We start from the raw sequence: 20955 nt of genomic DNA, 5'->3' as shown, positions 1-20955 counted from the left end.
CGATGAAGCCGGAAGGCTTGGGATTATGGCAATCGTGGGGATCATGCCCTGGAGAAATGGGCTTTGTCTAAGTCATGAAGACCTGGTCCTCCCGGGATCCTGGAGCTCCAGGTCTGCCTTTATACATCCCTAACGTCCCTGACTCGGTATAGCTCTGTTCACTGCCCTGACTAGCATCCCTGATGCTTCTGCTTCTCCTTAGCCCTGATACCCCTGGCTTCCCAGGATATCATCACTCCTCCCTAAAAATAGACGGGCTAGAACCCTGTTCGCTGTCCTGACTAGCATCCCTGATGCTTCTGCTTCTCCTTAGCCCTGATACACCTGGCTTCCTGGGATATCACCAATCCTCCCTAAAAATAGTCGGGCTAGAACCCTGTTCGTTGTCCTGACTAACATCCCTGATGCTTCTGATTCTTCTTAGCCTTGATACCCCTGACTTCCCGGGATATCACCACTCCTCCCTAAAAATAGTCGGGCTAGAACCCTGTTCGCTGTCCTTACTAACATCTGTGAGACCCCGTTTCTAATCTACTATTCTCGAATAATTAAACAAAATCAAACACGATGAGCTGCGTAAAAACGAATCGAATTTTTTTTTTTTTAAAGGAACTCACGCGCGCCCGCGCATGCCCCTCGGCCACCAAGCGCGCCCGCTCGTCAAGTCGCGTGCCCGCGCATAGTCCTCGGCCAGCCACGCGCGCCCGCGCGTAGTCCTCGGGTTGCTGAATCCTAGGCAAGAAAATATTGACTCTACAAGCTCAAAATGATAATATAAACAACCAAGGTTCCAATCATAGCTTAAACATGAAATAAGGCGTTCGAAACACCAACAGGACGATGTTTAATAATACAAGTTCGACGGTAGTAATCGTTCGACTAAATAAAATAGAATACAAGTCCAAAAGCAACCCTACGACACACGAAGTCTCACTTCTATCATCTCACCCCGAGCTAACCCAAACGACTAGGTCCAGCTCCTGATGCTCCTGTTGCCAAGTACACATACAAACAAAGACAACAGCCGAATAAACCGGTTAGAAATATAATTTTTAAGTAAAAGAGACAGACATGCAATATCAAGTAAATACCTCAGATTGAAATGTAATAATCAGTAACAAATCAAAATGAGAATGAATGAATGCATGACTTCAAAACTCGGGACTATCAAATCAGATAATCAAAATATCAATCGTTATTCGGTTGGGATCCCGGGGCCAAGTCCTCACAACAACTCACCGACACACCCATTCGGGGTGGATGTCGTTCAACTCAACCCCTAGACTTCAGAGCAACTATAAGAAGTATTCTGGCAATTGGAAAAACTCGAAATCCAAAGCCACTTCAATATAGCTCCCTAAATCGTCTAATTTCAAAACGAATCGAGAAATCGGCTCAATATGGAATGCAAGTGAAGATAGAATAACAATCAAATTCACTCAAGCAAATAAACATGTAGTATGTGATTTTCGGGAACTCGAGAATAAGTCGATCTCGAGTATTCGTTCTCATTCGTTTCATTGTCGACTTTTACCTTTTCTCGAAGCTTCAAGTGATTCCTGTCAACAAGAGATAACTCGATATCATAGTCTATTCGGATAACAAACTCAAAGTCGATACAACAATCAATAATATACCGTCTTCAATTCTTCAATCGATAACAAGTCTCCAAGTTCGATCAACTCCCGAATCCTCAATCAACTGTCAAAACATCGAATACGGACTCAATATCAACTCGGAATTTAAACTCAATCAAATTCGATATTCAACTAAACCAAACCAAAAACCGACAATTCAAACTCGATTTCGACGGCATAACGGCTATAAATTGACTATCCGAAAATGCAAACCATCAAACAACAATCACAATAACTCAATCATCATCCCAACCCATCAAAACAACTCAAATCCAACCTCAATCAAAATCCTCATTTTCGAATTTCACCTCTAAAATCATATAAAATCCAAACTTCGTTCTTTTTCCAAACCGACTTCGAATACACGATCTATACTAGCTCAAGAATGACATACTCTAGGATTATCAAATTCTGACAACTCAACAAAATTGAATTTCAAGAGATCGTAGCAACACTTACATCTAAATGAAGCCCTCGCTGCGGTGATCGTGAATCTCAACTCGGAATGAAAATCTAACGGTCGGATCGAGCGAATCAGACGGAAAGGAAGCTTGAAAAGTCGTCTCCCATGGCTTCCAACAGTACGTACGAAAAGGAGAGGAGAAGGGAGAGGAAAGATGGTGAAGTGATGGAGGGATGGGTCAACTTGCATAAGATAATATATTAAATCCAATTTTTGCATTTCAGTCCTTTATTTATCCAAAGTTGCAAAGTAACCCCCTGCTAAATATCAAAACGATCCTCAATCACTAAAAATTCTGATTATCTCGATTAACTCAATTATAATAAAATCGGGGCATTACAACATCCCTGGTGCTTCTGATTCTTCTTAGCCCTGATACCCCTGACTTCCCGAGATATCACCACTCCTCCCTAAAAATAGTCGGGCTAGAATCCTGTTCGCTGTCCTGACTAACATCCCTGATGCTTCTGCTTTTTCTTAGCCCTGATACACCTGACTTCCCGGGGTATCACCATTCCGTGGGGCTTTAAACAAATTGTGAAATTTTGTTAAATGTTGTAGGGTTGACGTCAGCCCTAGAATTTGAAGTGACGGGCAGGTGTCAGTGGACGTTACTTGTCCTTTCAACTGCCCGTATGATCATTACGCTGCCCGGTTCAACTTTCCAAGCTCATCCTTACCCTCCGATCATCTTTAAATCTACGGCCTAGATGTAAGTTCTTCACCTATAAATACTAAACCCCTTCCTTCATTTTTTACTTTCTCTGTTCACGCATTCCTTCCCTGCTTCTAAGTTTCTCCGGCTCCGGCGATTCTGTATTTCAAGCTTATTTCTTACAGCCCTTGTTCGTGCTCCATCCTTCTTCTGTAAGTTTTTACTCTACCTTATACTCAGTGTCCCCTTCTTTTACCTTGTCGTCTTCCTAAAAAATGTTGGAATCTGCCTCTTCTACATCTGGTGACAATGCTCGTGGCTCTGCTAGTGTAGAGTTCGCGGTCCTACGCCATGATTCTCCACCCCCTGTCACTTCCGGTGTCCAACCGAGATTAGCCCCTTCCTCCTCTCGTCCAAAGAAGGCCCAAACTGGGACTTCTAAGGATAAAGGCAAAGCTAAAGCTTCTGCTTCTAACCTCTTCTTCCTTTGCCCAAACCAAACCCTGAAGGTCCCTGGTTCTCCCAATTTACCAGTACCCTACGCCTAGAATCCATTGAGGAGCTTCGAGTTATGGGTAACATCCCTCCTGCGTATTCTATTCTCATTCCCAGGTCCCTTGGCCGGGCTGACCAGCCGCCCGAGGGGTTTTATACCTTCTTCAGGGAACAGCTCAGGAATGGGCTTCGTTTCCCTGTTCATCCTTTCTATTATAAAATTGCTGCTTTTTACAAGGTTCCCCTGAACCAATTTCATCCAAATGCTTTCCGTATGATGGCCGCCACTTACGTCCTTTCCAAAGCAAACAATTTGGCCATCACCCCTCTTGTTTTTTACTATTACTATGCCTGTCGTTTCACTGAGATGACCTTCTCTTTGAACGCCCGGCAAAATGTCTGGTTCCTAGACGACACCCCCTCCTCTTGGAAGAGGTGGAAAGAAAGATTCTTTTATGTTCAGCTACCTAGTGACCGAATCAGACCCACCGAATTCTTGACTGCCCTTCCTCCCCAGCCCGAACTCCCTAAGAATTATAAGCTAGAAGAACCATATCTTCGCTCTCAAGAGCTGGTGGAAAACCAGAAGTTTCCTTCAGCCCCTCTCCTGGAGGAGAAAAGCTTGAATGATTATGGGTTGGGTGCCCGGGTGGTTGATCCGGTAGACCGGATTATTGATGAGTATGATGCCCCGGCCTCTGGTATGCTTTACTGCTATTATGTACTTGCTTCTCTTCCATACTGTTTCTAATGTACCAATTCTTTTCATTCACATTTTGTGCAGCAGAACCGGCCACCAAGAAAAAGAAAAAATCTCGACTAATGAAGCAGGCCTTTGCCAAGAAACGGGCAGCTGAGAAGGCGGCTGCTCAAAAAAGAGAGGAAACCAAAGCTGCGGAGGCGGCCAGGAAAGCCAGAGTCCTTCAACTAGCTGAGAAACGGCGGGCACAAGGGAGCCAGGTCCAAGAGCGTCTATGATCCCCAACTGGTCCTGGTCCTGACGCCCCCCCGTCTTTTGTTGTAACGCCCATGATTCCTTTAATGGAAACCGGGGTAGAAAATGAGTCTAGTTCCCCTGTTGCTGAACCCTCCTCGTTTCTGATCCGTAAAAGAAAAGCTGTGGGGGAACCAGACATGGTCATTCTAAGTGACCCCGAATAGGTGGCTCCCCTGTCTCCTTCTTTCCAACCCCTGGCACCATTTTATGAAGCTGCGCCGGGTTGTAGCCCCCTGGGTGCGAGGGAGAATATATTTCAGGCAGGGTCCTCCGGTCGGGGAGTACGGATATTGAAAGATCTCCTAACTCCTGCGGATCAATACTATCTTTGTCATCAAGGCCCTGATGTCAAATACTTCGAGGGCACCAACCGGATTATATCTGTAAGTCTAATTTTTCTGGATTGAATGGTTTTCTAACATTGCATTTCTTTTTAACACCTGTGTTTACAGGAGTTGCATATGCTGGTGGACAGCTATGAAGGTGCGACCCGGTTTGGCCGGATTGAAACAGACCGGGCGCATGTGGAGGCTGAGAGGTCTCGGGCTATCTTAGAGCTGAACAAGAAGTTGGAGCAAGAGCTGCAAATGACGAGGCAGACTCATGACCAAGTGGTGTCAAGCCTTCGGTCCTCCTTAGATAGAGCTGAAAATGTCGTGCAATCTGCGCAGGCTGATCTTGCTCAAGCTTGAGCTACTGCGGGACAGAGTCAAGATCGTCTTATGGCGGTCACGGCTCAAATGGATGCAGCCCAACAGGAAGCTTCTAAGGCTCAGGCGGAGGTGGCAGCGGCCAAGGATAAGGCCGAAAAAGCGGTGTAAGCCCTGGAGACCCGGTTAAAATCTGAAGAAGAGATCAAGGCCGCTGTCCTGACCTCAACGGAGTTTCAAGATGCTGTAGTGGACAAATCCTACGCCTTCGTCCAGACTGGCTTTTACAAGTGCCGAGATCAGTTTGAGGAGTCTGGGCTATGGTCCACTGAGCAAAAAGATTTCCCCGATTTGGACAAGACCATTGACTCCCTCCCTAGTTCCAAAGAAACTGAAGGTGCAGAGGCTGCCCTCCCTAAAGGAGCTCCGACAATTAAAGACGGGGGCCCCTCTGACAACCCCAGTATTTTGAATTAATTTTTGTAATTGGGCCGTAGAAGCCCCTCCTTTTGTACTCCTTTATTCGTAATGCAATTCGTCTGTTCTCTTTATCCATTGTTTAATGCTTTACTTATAAAAGAGTAGATAGTGCCAAGGGCTTATAGATGCCCTTGGGCTGAAGACGGGTGCCGGGGCCTGGAACCTCCCGGGCTTATACAATGCCAAGGGCTTATATATGCCTTGGGCTTAAGATGGGTGCCGGGGCCTGGATCCTCCCGGGCTTATATAATGTCAAGGGCTTATTTATGTCTTGCGCTTAAGATGGGTGCCGGGGCCTGGAACCTCCCGGGCTTATATAGTGTCAAAGGCTTATATATGCCTTGGGCTTAAGATGGGTGTCGGGGCCTGGATCCTCCCGGGCTTATATAATGCCAAGGGCTCATATATGTCTTGGGCTTAAGATGGGTGTCGGGGCCTGGAATCTCCCGGGCTTATATAATGTCAAGGGATTATATATGTCTTGGGCTTAAGATGGGTGCCGGGGCCTGAAACCTCCCGGGCTTATATAGTGCCAAGGGCTTATATATGCCTTGGGCTTAAGATGGGTGCCGGGGCCTGGAACCTCCCGGGCTTATATATGCCTTGGGCTTAAGATGGGTGCCGGGACCTGGAACCTCCCGGGCTTATGTAATGCCAAGGGCTTATATATGTCTTGGGCTTAAGATGGGTGCCGGGGCCTGGAACCTCCCGGGCTTATATATGCCTTGGGCTTAAGATGGGTGCCGGGGCCTGGAACCTCCCGGACTTATATAGTGCCAAGGGCTTATATATGCCTTGGGCTTAAGATGAGTGCCGGGGCCTGGAACCTCCCGGGCTTATATAGTGCCAAGGGCTTATATATGCTTTGGGCTTAAGATGGGTGTCGGGGCCTGGAACCTCCCGGGCTTATATAATGCCAAGGGCTTATATATGCCTTGGGCTTAAGATGGGTGCCGGGGCCTGGATCCTCCCGGGCTTATATAGTGCCAAGGGCTTATATTTGCCTTGGGTTTAAGATGGGTGCCGGGGCCTGGAACCTCCCGGGCTTATATAGTGCCAAGGGTTTATATATGTCTTGGGCTTAAGATGGGTGCCGGGGCCTGGAACCTCCCGGGCTTATATAATGCCAAGGGCTTATATATGTCTTGGGCTTAAGATGGGTGCCGGGGCCTGGAACCTCCCGGGCTTATATAGTGCCAAGGGCTTATATATGCCTTGGGCTTAAGATGGGTGGCGGGGCCTGAAACCTCCCGGGCTTATAAAACATTCTTGAATGAATAAACCCCTTCATTAATAGACATTAATTACAATCAAAAAACAAAATATTTCTTCAAATGCAAAGCATTCCATGGTCGTTTAAGGAGGCGTCCCTGACTATCTTGTAGGTACCAAGTATTAGCACCGACCCTTTTGATAAGCTTGTATGGCCCCTCCCATCGGGCATCTAACTTCCCTACTTCCCCTGCTGGATTAACCCTCTTCAACACAAATTCTCCTTCTTTGAATTCCCGAGGCTTGACTTTTTTATTATAAGCTCTCATCACCCGAGCTCTATAGGCTTCCATTCTATGAGCCGCTTTCTCCCTTCGTTCTTCAATGAGATCCAATTCTTGTGCCCGGGCTCCTTCGTCTGTATCATCATATGCCCTAATCCGAGCTGAAGGCTGTCCAATCTTTACTGGCAGAATAGCCTCCGAACCATATACCAGGCTAAAAGGTGATTCTTGTGTGGCAGTATGCGGAGTGGTGCGATAGGCCCACAACACACTCGGGATCTCCTCTACCCAGTCTTTTCCCATTCCATGCAACCGAGCCTGTAAAGATCGAACAATAGTACGGTTGGTTACCTCCGTTTGACCATTACTTTGAGGATAGGCTACCGAGGTGAAGGCCTGTTTAATGTCCATCTCGGCACACCAGTCTGCCAATTTCTTCCCCTGAAACTGCCTGCCATTATCCGAGACCAACTTCCTTGGGAGCCCAAATCGGCATACTATGTTCTTCCACAAAAGTTTCATTACTTCAGCTTCTGTTATTTTTGCCAAAGGCTCTGCCTCCACCCACTTGAAAAAATAATCCATGGCTACCAACAAGAATTTCTTCTGTGCCCGGGCTTGCGAAAAAGGCCCAACTATGTCCAGATCCCATTGATCAAAGGGGCATGAGGCCCATACCGGATTTAAATTACTTGCCGGGCTATGCTGCACATTACCAAACCTCTTACAGCCTTCACAAGATCGGGCAATCTTAGATGCATCAACCTGCAAAGTGGGCCACCAGTATCCTGCCAACAATACCCTTCGGGCCAACCTCATAGACCCTCCATGGTTTCCACAGCATCCCTCGTGCACTTCCCTCAAGACATATTCTGTTTCCCCTTCCCCTAAGCATTTGAGCAAAGGACCCTGATATGAACGCCTGTATAGCCTACCTCCGAGGATAGCAAATCTGGATATCTGTCTTTGTATGACCCGGGCTTGTCCTTTGTCTGCTGGGAGATCCCCATTGGTAAGATACCTGACCAGATGGATCATCCATGTATCTTCCCGGATGACCGGCTCCCGGGCTTCTATAGCAGCCACCATCTCCCTCTGTACCAAAGATTCTTTATCACCATTTTCCCCAGTTACAGCTCTTTTAGCCAAGGCGTCTGCTTCCATATTTTCTTCCCGGGGTATCTGCTCTATAGTCCAAGTAATGAAACTGGCCCCAAGCTCTTCAATTACCTTGCTATATTTTATCAATTTCTCCTCTCGGGTACAAAATGTCCTCTTTACTTGCTGGACAACCAATTGTGAGTCAGAATATATTATAATATGACTTACCCCGACTTCCCGAGCCTGTTGCATCCCAGCTATCACGGCTACATATTCGGCTTCGTTATTGGAGGCCTGGAAATCCAACCTCATGGCGATTTTGATTTTCTCCTGGGTGGGTGAAACCAAGATGACTCCTACGCCACTGCCTCCAACACCACTGGCTCCATCTACAAATATTCTCCATACCTCTTCCTGACCAAAAGTGGCCACCTCTGTCAAGAAATCGGATAAGGCCTGGGCTTTAATGGCCTTACGCGACTGGTATTCAATGTCATATTCTCCCAACTCTACTGACCATTTTACAAGCCTCCCCGAGGCATCTGGATGAGTCAGGATCCGCCCTAAAAGGCTATTAGTAAGGACAGTTACAGGGTGAGACAAAAAATAAGGTCTCAATTTCTGGGCTGTTATTACCAAAGCCAGGGCCATTTTCTCAATCTCCGCATATCTAACCTCCGCCCCATTCAAAGCATGACTGACATAGTATACGGGCCTCTGATCTCCTCTTTCCTCCTTTATCAAAACGGTGCTGACCGCCCTCTCAGTAGTAGACAGATATACCCACAATTTTTCCCCTGGCTCTGGCTTAACCAGGATAGGCAAGCTAGCTAGATGCTCCTTCAATTCCTGAAAGGATTTCTCGCACTGCTCAGTCCAGCCAAACCTCTGGGATGTGCGCAACACTTGGAAAAAGGGATAACTACGATGAGCTGACCGAGTGATAAACCGGGCCAGGGCTGTGATTCGCCTAGTCAGCCGCTGTACCTCCTTGATTGATGTGGGTGAAGGCATTTCCTGCAACAGCTTTACCTTCTCCGGGTTGACTTCTATCCCTCGTTCAGTCACCATGAACCCCAGAAATTTGCCAATTTTCACCCCGAACATACATTTGGCTGGATTCAACTTAATCCCGTACCGCCGAACGGTGGCAAAAGTTTCTTCCAGGTCGGGTATAAAGCAATCTCGGGTCTTAGATTTCACCAATATATCATCCACATATACCTCCACGTTCCGACCCACCTGCTCCCGGAACACTTTGTCCATCATCCTCTGATACGTAGCCCCTGCATTTTTTAGACCAAATGGCATAACCACGTAACAAAAAGTACCTTCTGATGTGATGAAGCTAACTTTTTCTTGATCTTCCCGGGCTAAAGGAATTTGATGATAGCCCTGATATGCATCCATAAAGCACAACAATTCACAACCGGATGTGGAGTCTACCAATTGGTCAATCCGGGGTAAAGGATAACAATCCTTGGGACAGGCTTTATTTAAGTCCCAAAAATCCACACATATTCGCCACTTCCCTGTGGCCTTTGGTACTAGTACTACATTGGACAACCAAGTAGGAAATTGTACCTCCTTGATGTGCCCGGCCCGTAGTAGCTCTTGAACCTGCTCCGCGATCACTTTATCCTTCTCGGCTTCGAAATGTCTTTTCTTTTGTATCACAGGCCGGGATCCAGGGGTGATATTAAGTTTATGCTCCGCAACATGAGATGAAACTCCTATCAAATCGCCCTGAGCCCAGGCGAATACGTCCTTGTTCCGGATGAGACAGCTTTTCAGTGACTCGGCCAAATTTGTTTCCATGTTCCGGGCAATCCTGACAAACATCCCAGACTGCCCGAGTACCAGCTCCACCTCTTCATATTCGCCTTTAGACTCCTCCACAGAACAGACTTCTCTTCCCCCTTGGCCTCCCTCCTTCCCGATCTGCCTGGCCCTTTTGTAATCGACTCTAACTGTCTCGGCATAACATTTTTGGGAAGAAGGTTGATCCCCTCGGACTTCTCCTACCTTATCTCCCACAGGAAATTTAATCTTCTGATGATAAGCTGAGGCCACAGCTCTGAGGGCATTCATAGCCGGTCTCCCCAAGATGACGTTGTAAGAGGAGGGTGCTTCCACCAGCGTGAACTTTGTCATGATCGTCTTCTTCACATCTCCAGCTCCCAAGGTTATGGGTAGTAACATTTCCCCTTGAGGCTGTACTGTGTGCCCAGCAAATCTGTATAAGGCAGTTTTTACGGGGCTCAACTCATACCCCTGCAAATCCATCTGCTCGAAGGCGTCCTGAAAAAGGACATTCACCGAGCTTCCCGAGTCTACAAACACCCTTCGTACATCGTAGTTAGCAATCCGGGCTTGTATAAGCAAGGCATCGTTATGTGGCAGGTTCACCCCCTCCAGATCCCGGGGTCCAAACGTGATGACTAGCCCTGCACCCGGCTTTCCTTCCTCCACCCCCAAACTTTTCCTCCGGCTCCAAGACTTTCTGGCTCTGTTTGAATCTCCGTCAGTAGATCCCCCAGAAATCATGTTGATAACCCCTTTAGATGGTCCCTCTCCTGATTTTCTATCCTCTGTGCGAGGACCTGTCTCTTGTTTCCCTCCCTCTCGGGAAACAACGCCAGTTTTGGGGGGAACCAGCGCCTGGGACCCCTGGATCCAAGGCGGACCCCGAGGCCTTTTTTGAACCGGCTTGCCATCCCGAATATAGGGTTGCTGCTGTCTCTGCTGTAGCGTTCGGCATTCATTGGTATCATGTGTGCCTTCCTGATGAAAAGCACGATACTTCAAAGATTTGTCCCTAGTGACAAGAGTCTGAGATTCAGCACCTACTTCGCATACATGCACAGCTCTGTCCTGGATTACTCTGTGTGGTGCATACCGGGACAAATGCCCCATGCGGTCCTGACTTTCTCTGCTTTTTCCCTGTTCCCGACCTCCCTCTCTTCGAGTCACCTCTTTCTTTTGCCTCTGGGCCTCCTCCATATTAATGTATTTCTCGGCCCGAGCCAATAAGTTTTCAAAAGTCCGAGGTGATTTTTTTACTAATGATTTGAAAAATTCTCCCTCCCGAAGACCTTGAGTAAAGGCAGTGATCTTAGTCTCCTGGGCACAGGTCGGGACCTCTAGAGCAGTCTTATTGAACCTTTTAATGTAGGCTCTCAAAGACTCTTCTCCTGCTTGCTTTGCTTCAAATAAGCTATAGGCCGTTTTCTTATACCTCTTGATGCCGCTAAAGTGTTGCAAGAACACTTGCTTGAAATCTGCAAATGATCGAATGCTCTGCGGCTCCAACTTTTCAAACCATCTTTGGGCAGAATCCACCAAAGTGGTTAAGAATACTTTGCACTTAATCTTGTCTCCGTAGCAATGTAGCATAGCCACATTCTCAAACTGAGCCAAGTGCTCTTCTGGGTCAGTGCTCCCATCATATTCTCGGATTTTAGCCGACTTATAATGGGATGGCAAGGGCTCCTCTATCACCTCCTGTGAAAAAGGGCAACCCGGAATCTTGACAGACCAGGCCATTTTGGGACCCTCTTCTTCTAACTTTTGTATTTTCTTCCCGAGTTCATGCAGCTCATCCGCCACAGAAGGCTGGATTGAGTGCATCCAATAACTTTCCTCTTTTTCTCCTTTTTTGGTTCGGGCATTAGGGTGCGGATTACCCCGATTCCCCTCTTCCTCCATTGTTATTTCCTTTGATTGTGGTTTCTTTGTAGCTGCTAACGACTTCTGTATCATATTCTGAACATATGATTCGAGTTGATCCATAGGAATAATAATGTTCCGGCCCTGCTGGAGGCCTTCTGATGATGTTTGTTCATGAGAAACCATATCTACGTCTTATAGAACAAGTTTCCCACAGACGGCGTCAATGATGATGTTTGATAAAAACGAGTGCCCGAGCTATCAAGGGTAGTATAGTGGGCTTGACGAGCTGACCGGGTTAGTAGAGATGAAGTGTGGTTTGTCCCTCCTTGATCGAGATGATCTGTACACAAGGGAAAGAAATGAAAGAACGTTAGTGGGACGCCGGAAGGTTTTCCGACGGGGCCACTCCGATGCTTAAGTCAGACTCAAAAATAGAGTGGGCTTCAAGAAAAATGAATATAGTGCTTTGTAATTTTTTTATGAACATACCTCTACAAACACCTGAGGCAAGGTATTTATAAGCCTTGGAGTGAGAGAGTCACTCCGCATTTCCAGGGTATTGGCCACGATCTGGGTCGTGGGTGCAAGAGTTGCCCACGTTTACCTGTCACACACGATGAAGCCGGAAGGCTTGAGATTATGGCAATCGTGGGGATCATGCCCTGGAGAAATGGGCTTTGTCTAGGTCATGAAGACCTGGTCCTCCCGGGATCCTGGAGCTCCAGGTCTGCCTTTATACATCCCTAACGTCCCTGACTCGGTATAGCTCTGTTCACTGCCCTGACTAGCATCCCTGATGCTTCTGCTTCTCCTTAGCCCTGATACCCCTGGCTTCCCGGGATATCACCACTCCTCCCTAAAAATAGTTGGGCTAGAACCCTGTTCGTTGTCCTGACTAGCATCCCTGATGCTTCTGATTCTCCTTAGCCCTGATACCCCTGGCTTTCCGGGATATCATAATAAATAATTATACTCCAGACTGCCTTCATGACGTTCACCAAACGATACTGAAATATTTAAAACTCTTGACATAAAAATTTAATGATATACAATTACAATTGTAGTCCGAAAACATATTTTTTATATTATACATACAAAAATATCTTACTATAAAACATACCTAAAATAAATAGTGTACTTACTTTTTCTTATGTCATAACAGTTTGAAATACAATCTAATAAATCGGAGTTCACAAAAATGGTCACAAATTTTAAAAGGAAAAAAGAATCAAAACGAGAATGTTAGACAATATTTTTGTATCAGCCGAATTTTTGTGAAATGATATGTTGTTCCAATTTGATATGAATAATTTATGTTAACAAACATATAAGCTCGGGGGCAAAATTGTTATTTTAGTTCAAGTTTTAGTCAAAATATACGATCCCACCATTCACAACATTTTACCCTAAAGAGCCCTATACACATTGCAAGAACCCAAGCCCATGTTTAAGACCACATTCAGCCAGTGCTCTGACATCAAGGCCCAAATTGAAGCCCATCTTCAGCCCGTAACGTTTCAAAGTAGTTGCGAACCTCTTGCGCTATTATCTTCCGCATGACCGTCTCCAAACAAGCATCCCCAATCTCCACCGTCGATTTCATCTCTGGCACTTTATCAACGATCTCGATCTCTTCCGCCTTTATCACGTGTTCCTCACCGCCAGGTAATTCCATCATCCCTCCACCGGGAGGCGACAGGCTCAGATCCAGTGAAGCCTGAAGAAGCCCATCAGAAGGCCCATCAAGGCCCATCTTCTCCGCCTCCAAAGCCACATCCCCACAACTACTCCGCTCCAACACACGCGTACACTGCCGCTTGGGCTCCGCCGACCCACTACAGTCCTCCTCCCAAATCCGCCGCGTCGCCGCCGCTTCCCCCTCCGACACTCCACCGGCGCCCCTTTTCCTCAAGGTCGAATTCCAATGATTCTTGATGGAATTATCCGTCCTCCCAGGCAAGAGACGAGAGATGGTAGCCCACCTATTCCCATGAACCGCATGCGCCTTCAAGATGACGTCATCCTCCTCCGCCGTGAAGGGGCGGTGTTGCACCACCGGGCTCAGCTGGTTGCACCACCGCAATCGGCAGGACTTCCCGGAGCGGCCCGGAATCCCATTGCTTATCAAAGACCAATTCCTGGGGCCGTGCTCCTCCACAAGCTTTATCAACAAATCATCCTCCTCTTTATTCCAAGAACCTTTGATCTTCCCCTCCATCTCTCTTAAATTACACAGCTAAAATATTACACAAAATCTGGATGCATATTATGGTTTTGGAGGCGTAACCGTAGAGAGGAGTTGTTGGCATGAACCGTAAACGGGTGGCGTGTTGGAATGGGGGAACTCATTTGGATTAGTTGGTTATATCACTGTTTTTTATGAATTTCAAATGTGTATTTTATTATTATATTAATATGTTTAGTAACTGATATTGAATAGGTAACGGCTTTCTCCCAGGAAAAAAGTGAAATTACGTTAGGAAACGGTTGAGATTGCGACCACGAAACCGTGGCAGTTAGCTTTTGATGTTTACGTTTGATTTTACGTTCGATACCTATGTTCATATGAAATAAAATATTCTTTAAAAATATATATATGTTATAACTAAGACATTATCATCTTTAAAATAAATCCATCACAGGTAAGTTCCTGATATTTTTTTATTTATCATCCTATATTTTATATTGACAGTTGTATCTAGTTTGTCAAATTTCTTCCTTAAAAAAAATTTGACGTAACAATAACACAACGACCATGACTCACGCGTGAAGATTAAAATTTTAAATTGGTTCATGTTTTTTGTTTAAGAGCAGTATGTTCTGTATTTTATTATGTGTTTTTTTTTTACATAATTTGATACACACTTTCAGAAATAATTAATTTGATAGGGTATGCATATACGTATTGTGTATGCAATTGGTTGGTGATGGGTGCATGCACTCTGAAGTTAGTCATGTGGGATGAATTGCACTCGATCTGGCCGTTACAACGGCCAACATGAAACAAGTACTACATAAGAAAATACGAAGGCATTATTATAATAGGTTTATCCCCTTGCATGAAACATAAGAAACATTATACATGAACAAACCGTTGTAAATTTACTCGATTTGTATGTTTTCATGAATTATTCATGTATTTCAACACATGATTGTTTCTGCTATTATCAGATTGCTTCGTGAATAATCAGACAGGGTTAGTATTTCGGTAAAGTATCATTCAGTACCTAAACCCAAACAAATATACATGTTCAATCCCCCGTTAGAAAAATGTTTGTTTAAACTCCCTGGACCCACATTTTTTTCTCGGATGAAAATCAGTACAAAACATTAAAAATAAGGTACGAATACATGATATTCCAGTACAAAACATTGAAAATCTGGTATAAATGTATGATTTTTGAGTACTTAAATATATAGATAAATATTGACATTAATGACAAATTGTATGTTTAGATGAAAATGGGTACAAAATATCAGAAATAGAGCACTAATATATGTTTTTTGAGTACGAAATATGTTAAATCTAGTACAAATATATGATTTTTGAATACTAAAAATATTAATATTAATGACATATTTTTCTTATTAATAAAAATGTTCATGTTAATTTTATACTCAAAATCTTAGTTTTTATACCAGATTTTCAATGTTTTGTACTGGAATATCATATATTCGTACCTTATTTTCAATGTTTTATACTCATTTTCATTCGAGAAAAAAATGTGGGCCCAAGGAATTCAAACAAATATTTTTCTAACAGGGGACTGAACATGCATATGTGTTTGGGTTTAGGTACTGAATGCGAATTTACCCTTAGAATTTTCTAAATTGTCGAACTGTTGAATGCCAATATTGTGCCAAGACGGATCAATTGTCTTTGGCTCCGTTTCAAACACATAAAATCTCGAGTGGCAATCCGTGACTGTAGCCCGAGATTTTCTTCCTCCTCTGGTTTAAAGATAAAAACCAGAGTGAGTAATTAAAGTGTCCAAGTATTCAACTTAGAACATGCATATGTTATCAAATTTGACTTTTAAACTCGTGTCAAGAGGGTAGGGTCTCTTATACCGACAATTTCCATCATCTAACGGGTATGAAGAAAGATTGGTCGAATGGCATCCTTGAAATCTTCATAGAAGCGTTGTTCGGAGAACCTTAAAGCTCGTTTTCTTGCAGCTGCAGCCATCTCAAGCCGTTCAGATTCAGGCATTCTTAAGATTTTGAGGATTGCGTCTGCATATTCTTGCACGTCCTGGGCAAGATATCCAGTTTGTTTTCCACCTTCAGGTAACACAATGTCCATCATAGGGCCGGCAGACTTATGAGCTGAGAAGGATTATTCGCTTTTTAAGTGATTATGAATGCATAAAATTTGGAAATGATACAGCAAGGAGGAGAAAATGGAAGCAAACCAATTGGTATGGCACCGGAAGCCATGTATTCCACCACACAGATGCCAAAATGCTCGTCTATCATGGAATGAATTCCCACAAACGCGCCACCCAAAAGATGCACCAACTCACTGAATCATGAAAATGAATGAAGGAAGGAAGAAAACGATTAAATGTAAAGTGTATGGGCTTCCTAATTTGGACTGGACGCAAACAATTTAACAAGTTAGACACATAAAAAATGGGGGGCAAAAAAAGAACGGACATTTAAAGAAATTAGTTAAAAAATGATCGACCAAAGCTCCAACAACAGGCTGCCAAAGGGGAACACATATGGCGGTAGTATTGGACAATTCCAGATTTAAAAATTAAAGTACATAATTGTTTCTAATTCATTTTGTAACGTGTCCAATCGATATAGAGTCTGACGGGTATGATATGAAGGATGAAAGTGTCTGCTCGGGCAGATAATACAAATGAAAAATAGGAACAATATCTTGTTATACGAAAAGTTAGTGATTAATAAATCTGCAAAGCAAGATTCTCTAGTTATATAATAAAAAATTAAAAACAGAGTGATTCATGCATCTGCGACGCAAGCTGATTGCTTTTCAGATTAAAAAAAAAAAGATAGGCCAGTTGTTCATTACATCAAAATACAAAGAAATGGTACAAACCTGTAAGTTACATTTCTGTGGTACTCCACATCACTTTCCACCTTCAGCTCCCTAGCTCGGTCTTTCAAGTGTTGCAACCTTCTCTCATCTGCTTCATTTCTGCAACTACCGACGAATTGCAACTTGGGCGAAGGCAAATCTGCATCCAAACTCTTTAAGACAATTGCAAATGCCTCGAGTTGAAGGGGATGGGCCTGAAAGAAAAGCATTAAGATCAATTTCAATTTTACCAAAATCCACCCGGCGAAATAAAATGATAGATAAACCATGGATACCTCTTGAGCTCATAAAATGCCCACCTTCTCTGGACGAAATTGAGACACGGAAATAATCTTTGGTGGACTCATCGATCGTTCAAGAGGCAGCACCTGTTTGCAAGACATAGGTTGGCATTCCACTATTGACAAGAAGTATCAAGACCACACAGAATCAAAAGAAGTTCAACCTTGCATCAAGTTTTCCAACTTTGATCCTCCATGCCACAGAACATGGACTCATTATGAGCAAATACACATAAGTCATCACATCACACATCCAATTTTCTCTCATAACCCCACTTAACACCCCTGTTTACGACAATGAATGTCAACCCATACTCGACAGTAAAAGCCTTTCAAATTAGTAGCATTTTTTTAGGTTTAATCTGGTGGTTTTCGAAAACTAGTTCCAGTTGGTATGGGAAGACTGAGGTTGATACATAACTAAACCACTCAAATAAGTAAAAAACATGATATAAAAGAAAATTCACAATATGCAAACCTGAAGACCAGAAGTATCACATGGAGGATAAACCCTCTTAACATGATCTGACATCCCCCAAAGCTTCTGAATATGAGATCCCGTCCATGAAGAATTGACCATTGCAAGATGTGTACACGAGCCTACTATTCCATACATCCAACCAAAAACCATATAATATATCACTTTGCACTGTGATAGGAAGACGCTGCCACGAAGAAAGTTCAAGTTAAGTTCATGAACAGCCAGCAACTAGAGTAAACTCGATAAGTTTATCGGCTGTATGTAAGCTTGCTACGTCAGATATGATAACACGATCGTATATTTTTTTATATATTTGATTAAATATGATCTAATTTTCAAATCTTCTTAGCTTTCATGATAGGAAAATCAGAAGATGGATCTTGAATGTATTGCAAACATACCTCATATCTTTTCTACTAAGAATATCAATTTGGTTATGGATCCTCTTGAAGAAGGGATTCACATTTAATGCACACAATTTCAATCACTATATCTGCAAATATACTATTATAGCATTCTGTAGTACTTATTTAGCAATTCATCCCAATCTTTCCAATTATAGACAACAGGGACCCAGGGAGTAAACTGATAGTTAAATAAAGCAATAAATTAAGAACTATACCTCTTAGCGATCACACTGTCGTTGTTATACATAGAACTCCGTGTATGAACCCTTGATAGCATGTCAAGACTAATTGTTGGGTAATGTGTATAGCAAATCACTTTACATCCAAACATTCGAGCAACAGGATAAGTAAAAGCATATCCACTGGTATCAAAATAATATAAAGGAGTGAACTTGCACAAAGCTTCCCATGAAAGGTATATTGAGCCAATGCTCTGGCCTATCATAGTGAATCGGGGATATGTAGTTTCTTCAACCCATTTCCTTTTATAAAGATGCACTACCTGTCAATACAATGCATGCATTTAAACATAGTTATAGCCAAAACTTATAATTCAAGAAACGAAAATAAACCGAACATAAAATACTCTCCACAAAAACTAGGCTCAGAGCTGCAAACTCTAAATAACTAAATTGCATATCTTCTGCCACATGTCAAAATGAAACGCTGACAAACAGTGGGAATTCATGAAATGTTGAGATATGTTTTCCGCAAGGAAATCCACAAAAACAATTAAAAAAAACACCAATTGATATTATGAAAACCAGTTGAATTCAACCAGTGTGCCAATAACAAAATCCAGGAATACAGTAACATAGCACATCTAATATTAGAATGTGAACTTTATCGATAGAAGATTGCTCTTTTACTTTGAACTCGCCAAATTTGAAGCAAGAGTTGGTTTTTTACGTTTATTCTACCAATTCTTGCATACATAGCTCACACTAGTTACACATGATTAACCCATAGAAAATCCAAGTATCGCACAGAAGATCACATATATCTTAAAATTCCCCAAAAAGTATATGGAAACATGAACCACGTTAGATGATGCAGGAAAAAACCTGAAGGTACCTTTGGAGGGTTAATCAATTTGACCCCAAATCGATCGATGGATCGTCTGGATAGTGATTGAGGGGACGCATCGTGATCTCCTGTATATATGATGCAATCAATATCTGGTGACTCCTCTTGGATGGCTTTTACTGCGCACCAAAGGACTCTCTCGCCGCCGCCGCCGTCGTTGGTGTAAGGGTGGAAGATTCCCACGGCCTTTCTCCGGTTTCTCCGACAGGAAATTACGGTGGAGACGATTCTAATAATAGAAGCTGAAATCAGGGCAGCTAGGATCGAACCAGAATAGAGAAGCCAGGAAGCCATTAAGGTCAGCTGAATGGAGAGTGACAAGAAACTGGGGCTCAGTGAAGGTTCGGTCTTTCGGAATGTATATTGTATTTATATTTATTTATTTCTTGTATAATATAATATTAACATTAATATAATATATATTATTACTCTATTGTTAATATTTAATATTTAATATATGGGTCAATTATGAATAAATTCCCAAATCCAAACCTTTCTTTCTTCCAACTCCCTCTCTTAAAGATTCTTTTTTTGCACTCCCTAAGGACCACAAAACTTGATTATTTTAATATTTAATTCTTGTACTCAATATGGGTTGTTTTGTGCTTAGATCTGAAGGTTTTATACTTATATCTAAAGATCTCTGTGCTTATATCTCATGTTTTAATGCTTATTTTGGAACAAAAAATTATGTGCAAAAAATGGTATCAGAGCTTTAGGTTAAATATTCAGACTTAATATTATTCGTTAACTCATACTTTTCTTTGTTGAGGAGAATATTTTTACAAAAGATGACTTGAAACGAATGTTTGAATCAAGAGGATTTTATTTATATGAAATCCTATAAACAAGTTAATCTGTTCACAATAGATTACTTACGACAGAAAGATGATTTCTAACTCTCAATTTTTAGAAATTACCCCAGATTCCTCTAAACTCTCCGGAGTTCTTAGAGAAATTCAAAAGACGATACAATATTACAGCAATCAGCTGTATGAAATACCTCGGCAGATTGAAAAAATCCTTAAGAAACAAGAAGAAATTCTTGTAACCCTAAAGGATCTTCAAACTAAAATCACAAATCTAGAACAAACTTCAGGTTCTAGAAAAGGAAATACAGGAGGAAGGTTACCACTCTCGTTTGGTACCGAACCGTTGTTACATCAGAAAGGTAAAACCAAAATGGTTCAAAAACCTTTAACTGATGATGAAAGGATGATTAATCTTATAAAAGCAGTATCAGAGAAAAACACTATCGGATGGCTACTTTAGAGAGATTAAATCTCGAGGATCTACAAGATCTCGCGGATTCTTTTGCGAATCTCAAAATAGTAGATCTAAAAATGAACTCCCCTGAGGGTGAACAACCCATAGGGAATCCCCCAAGATATGCGGTTAAAACAGAAGAACCACATAGTGAGTTTCAGGTTGGAGAAAATTCACATCCAGCAGGAACCAGATCAAGAAGGAGTAAAACCCCACTCCATCAAACTCCTTACGAAAAAACTGTTTTAGATCCAATACATCCTTACGGGGTTATGTTAAACCTTGATGTTTTGGACTTCAAAAATAGAGAAGATCTTATAGATGATTGGACGTCAGCTATGAGAATTGCAGCAGGGACATTAGATCTCAATAAAGAAGGATTCATTAAACTTCTAGAAATGAGTCTAATGGGATCTGTCAAGATTGCTTGGGAGATGACTATGCCAGATACGAAGGAATCAATCTTAGCAGGAGAATCCCTCAGCGAAATTGGAGAAAGAATGGCCACCCTATTTAAAGCACAATTCATAGGGATAGACTATTTCAACAATCAAGATACAGAGAAAAAGAGAAGATATACTCAAGCTTTGTATAGCCTCGAGTTACATGATATCTGTTTAGTTGATGAATACATTATGTTATTCACTAAATATAGATGGAATTCAGAAGTCGAGGAAAATGTAGCTATTCAGCTATTTTTCGCAAAAATGCCAAGTC

At 42.9% G+C, this 20955-nt stretch overlaps 2 protein-coding genes across 2 annotated transcripts; both read right to left on the bottom strand.

Annotated features, from left to right (window-relative positions):
- Nucleotides 1–12860: 12860 nt before the first annotated feature.
- Nucleotides 12861–13989, bottom strand: LOC140885072 (uncharacterized). Its single transcript, XM_073291993.1, has one exon. The coding sequence runs from the start codon at nucleotides 13862–13864 to the stop codon at nucleotides 13124–13126; it is 741 nt and encodes a 246-aa protein (XP_073148094.1). The 5' UTR covers nucleotides 13865–13989; the 3' UTR covers nucleotides 12861–13123.
- A 1655-nt stretch (nucleotides 13990–15644) lies between these two features.
- On the bottom strand, nucleotides 15645–19302 carry LOC140881868 (GDP-Man:Man(3)GlcNAc(2)-PP-Dol alpha-1,2-mannosyltransferase). The gene is made up of 7 exons (XM_073287502.1): nucleotides 18961–19302; nucleotides 18102–18388; nucleotides 17477–17663; nucleotides 17017–17085; nucleotides 16718–16911; nucleotides 16062–16171; nucleotides 15645–15975 (listed from the first exon to the last, which is right to left on the bottom strand). The coding sequence occupies exons 1-7, from the start codon at nucleotides 19264–19266 to the stop codon at nucleotides 15734–15736; spliced, it is 1395 nt and encodes a 464-aa protein (XP_073143603.1). The 5' UTR covers nucleotides 19267–19302; the 3' UTR covers nucleotides 15645–15733.
- Nucleotides 19303–20955: the final 1653 nt, after the last annotated feature.

The sequence above is a fragment of the Henckelia pumila genome, chromosome 2, assembly GCF_033568475.1.
Source record: "Henckelia pumila isolate YLH828 chromosome 2, ASM3356847v2, whole genome shotgun sequence".
NCBI classification, from domain to species: domain Eukaryota; kingdom Viridiplantae; phylum Streptophyta; class Magnoliopsida; order Lamiales; family Gesneriaceae; genus Henckelia; species Henckelia pumila.
This window is presented reverse-complemented; position numbering and strand designations above follow the sequence as displayed.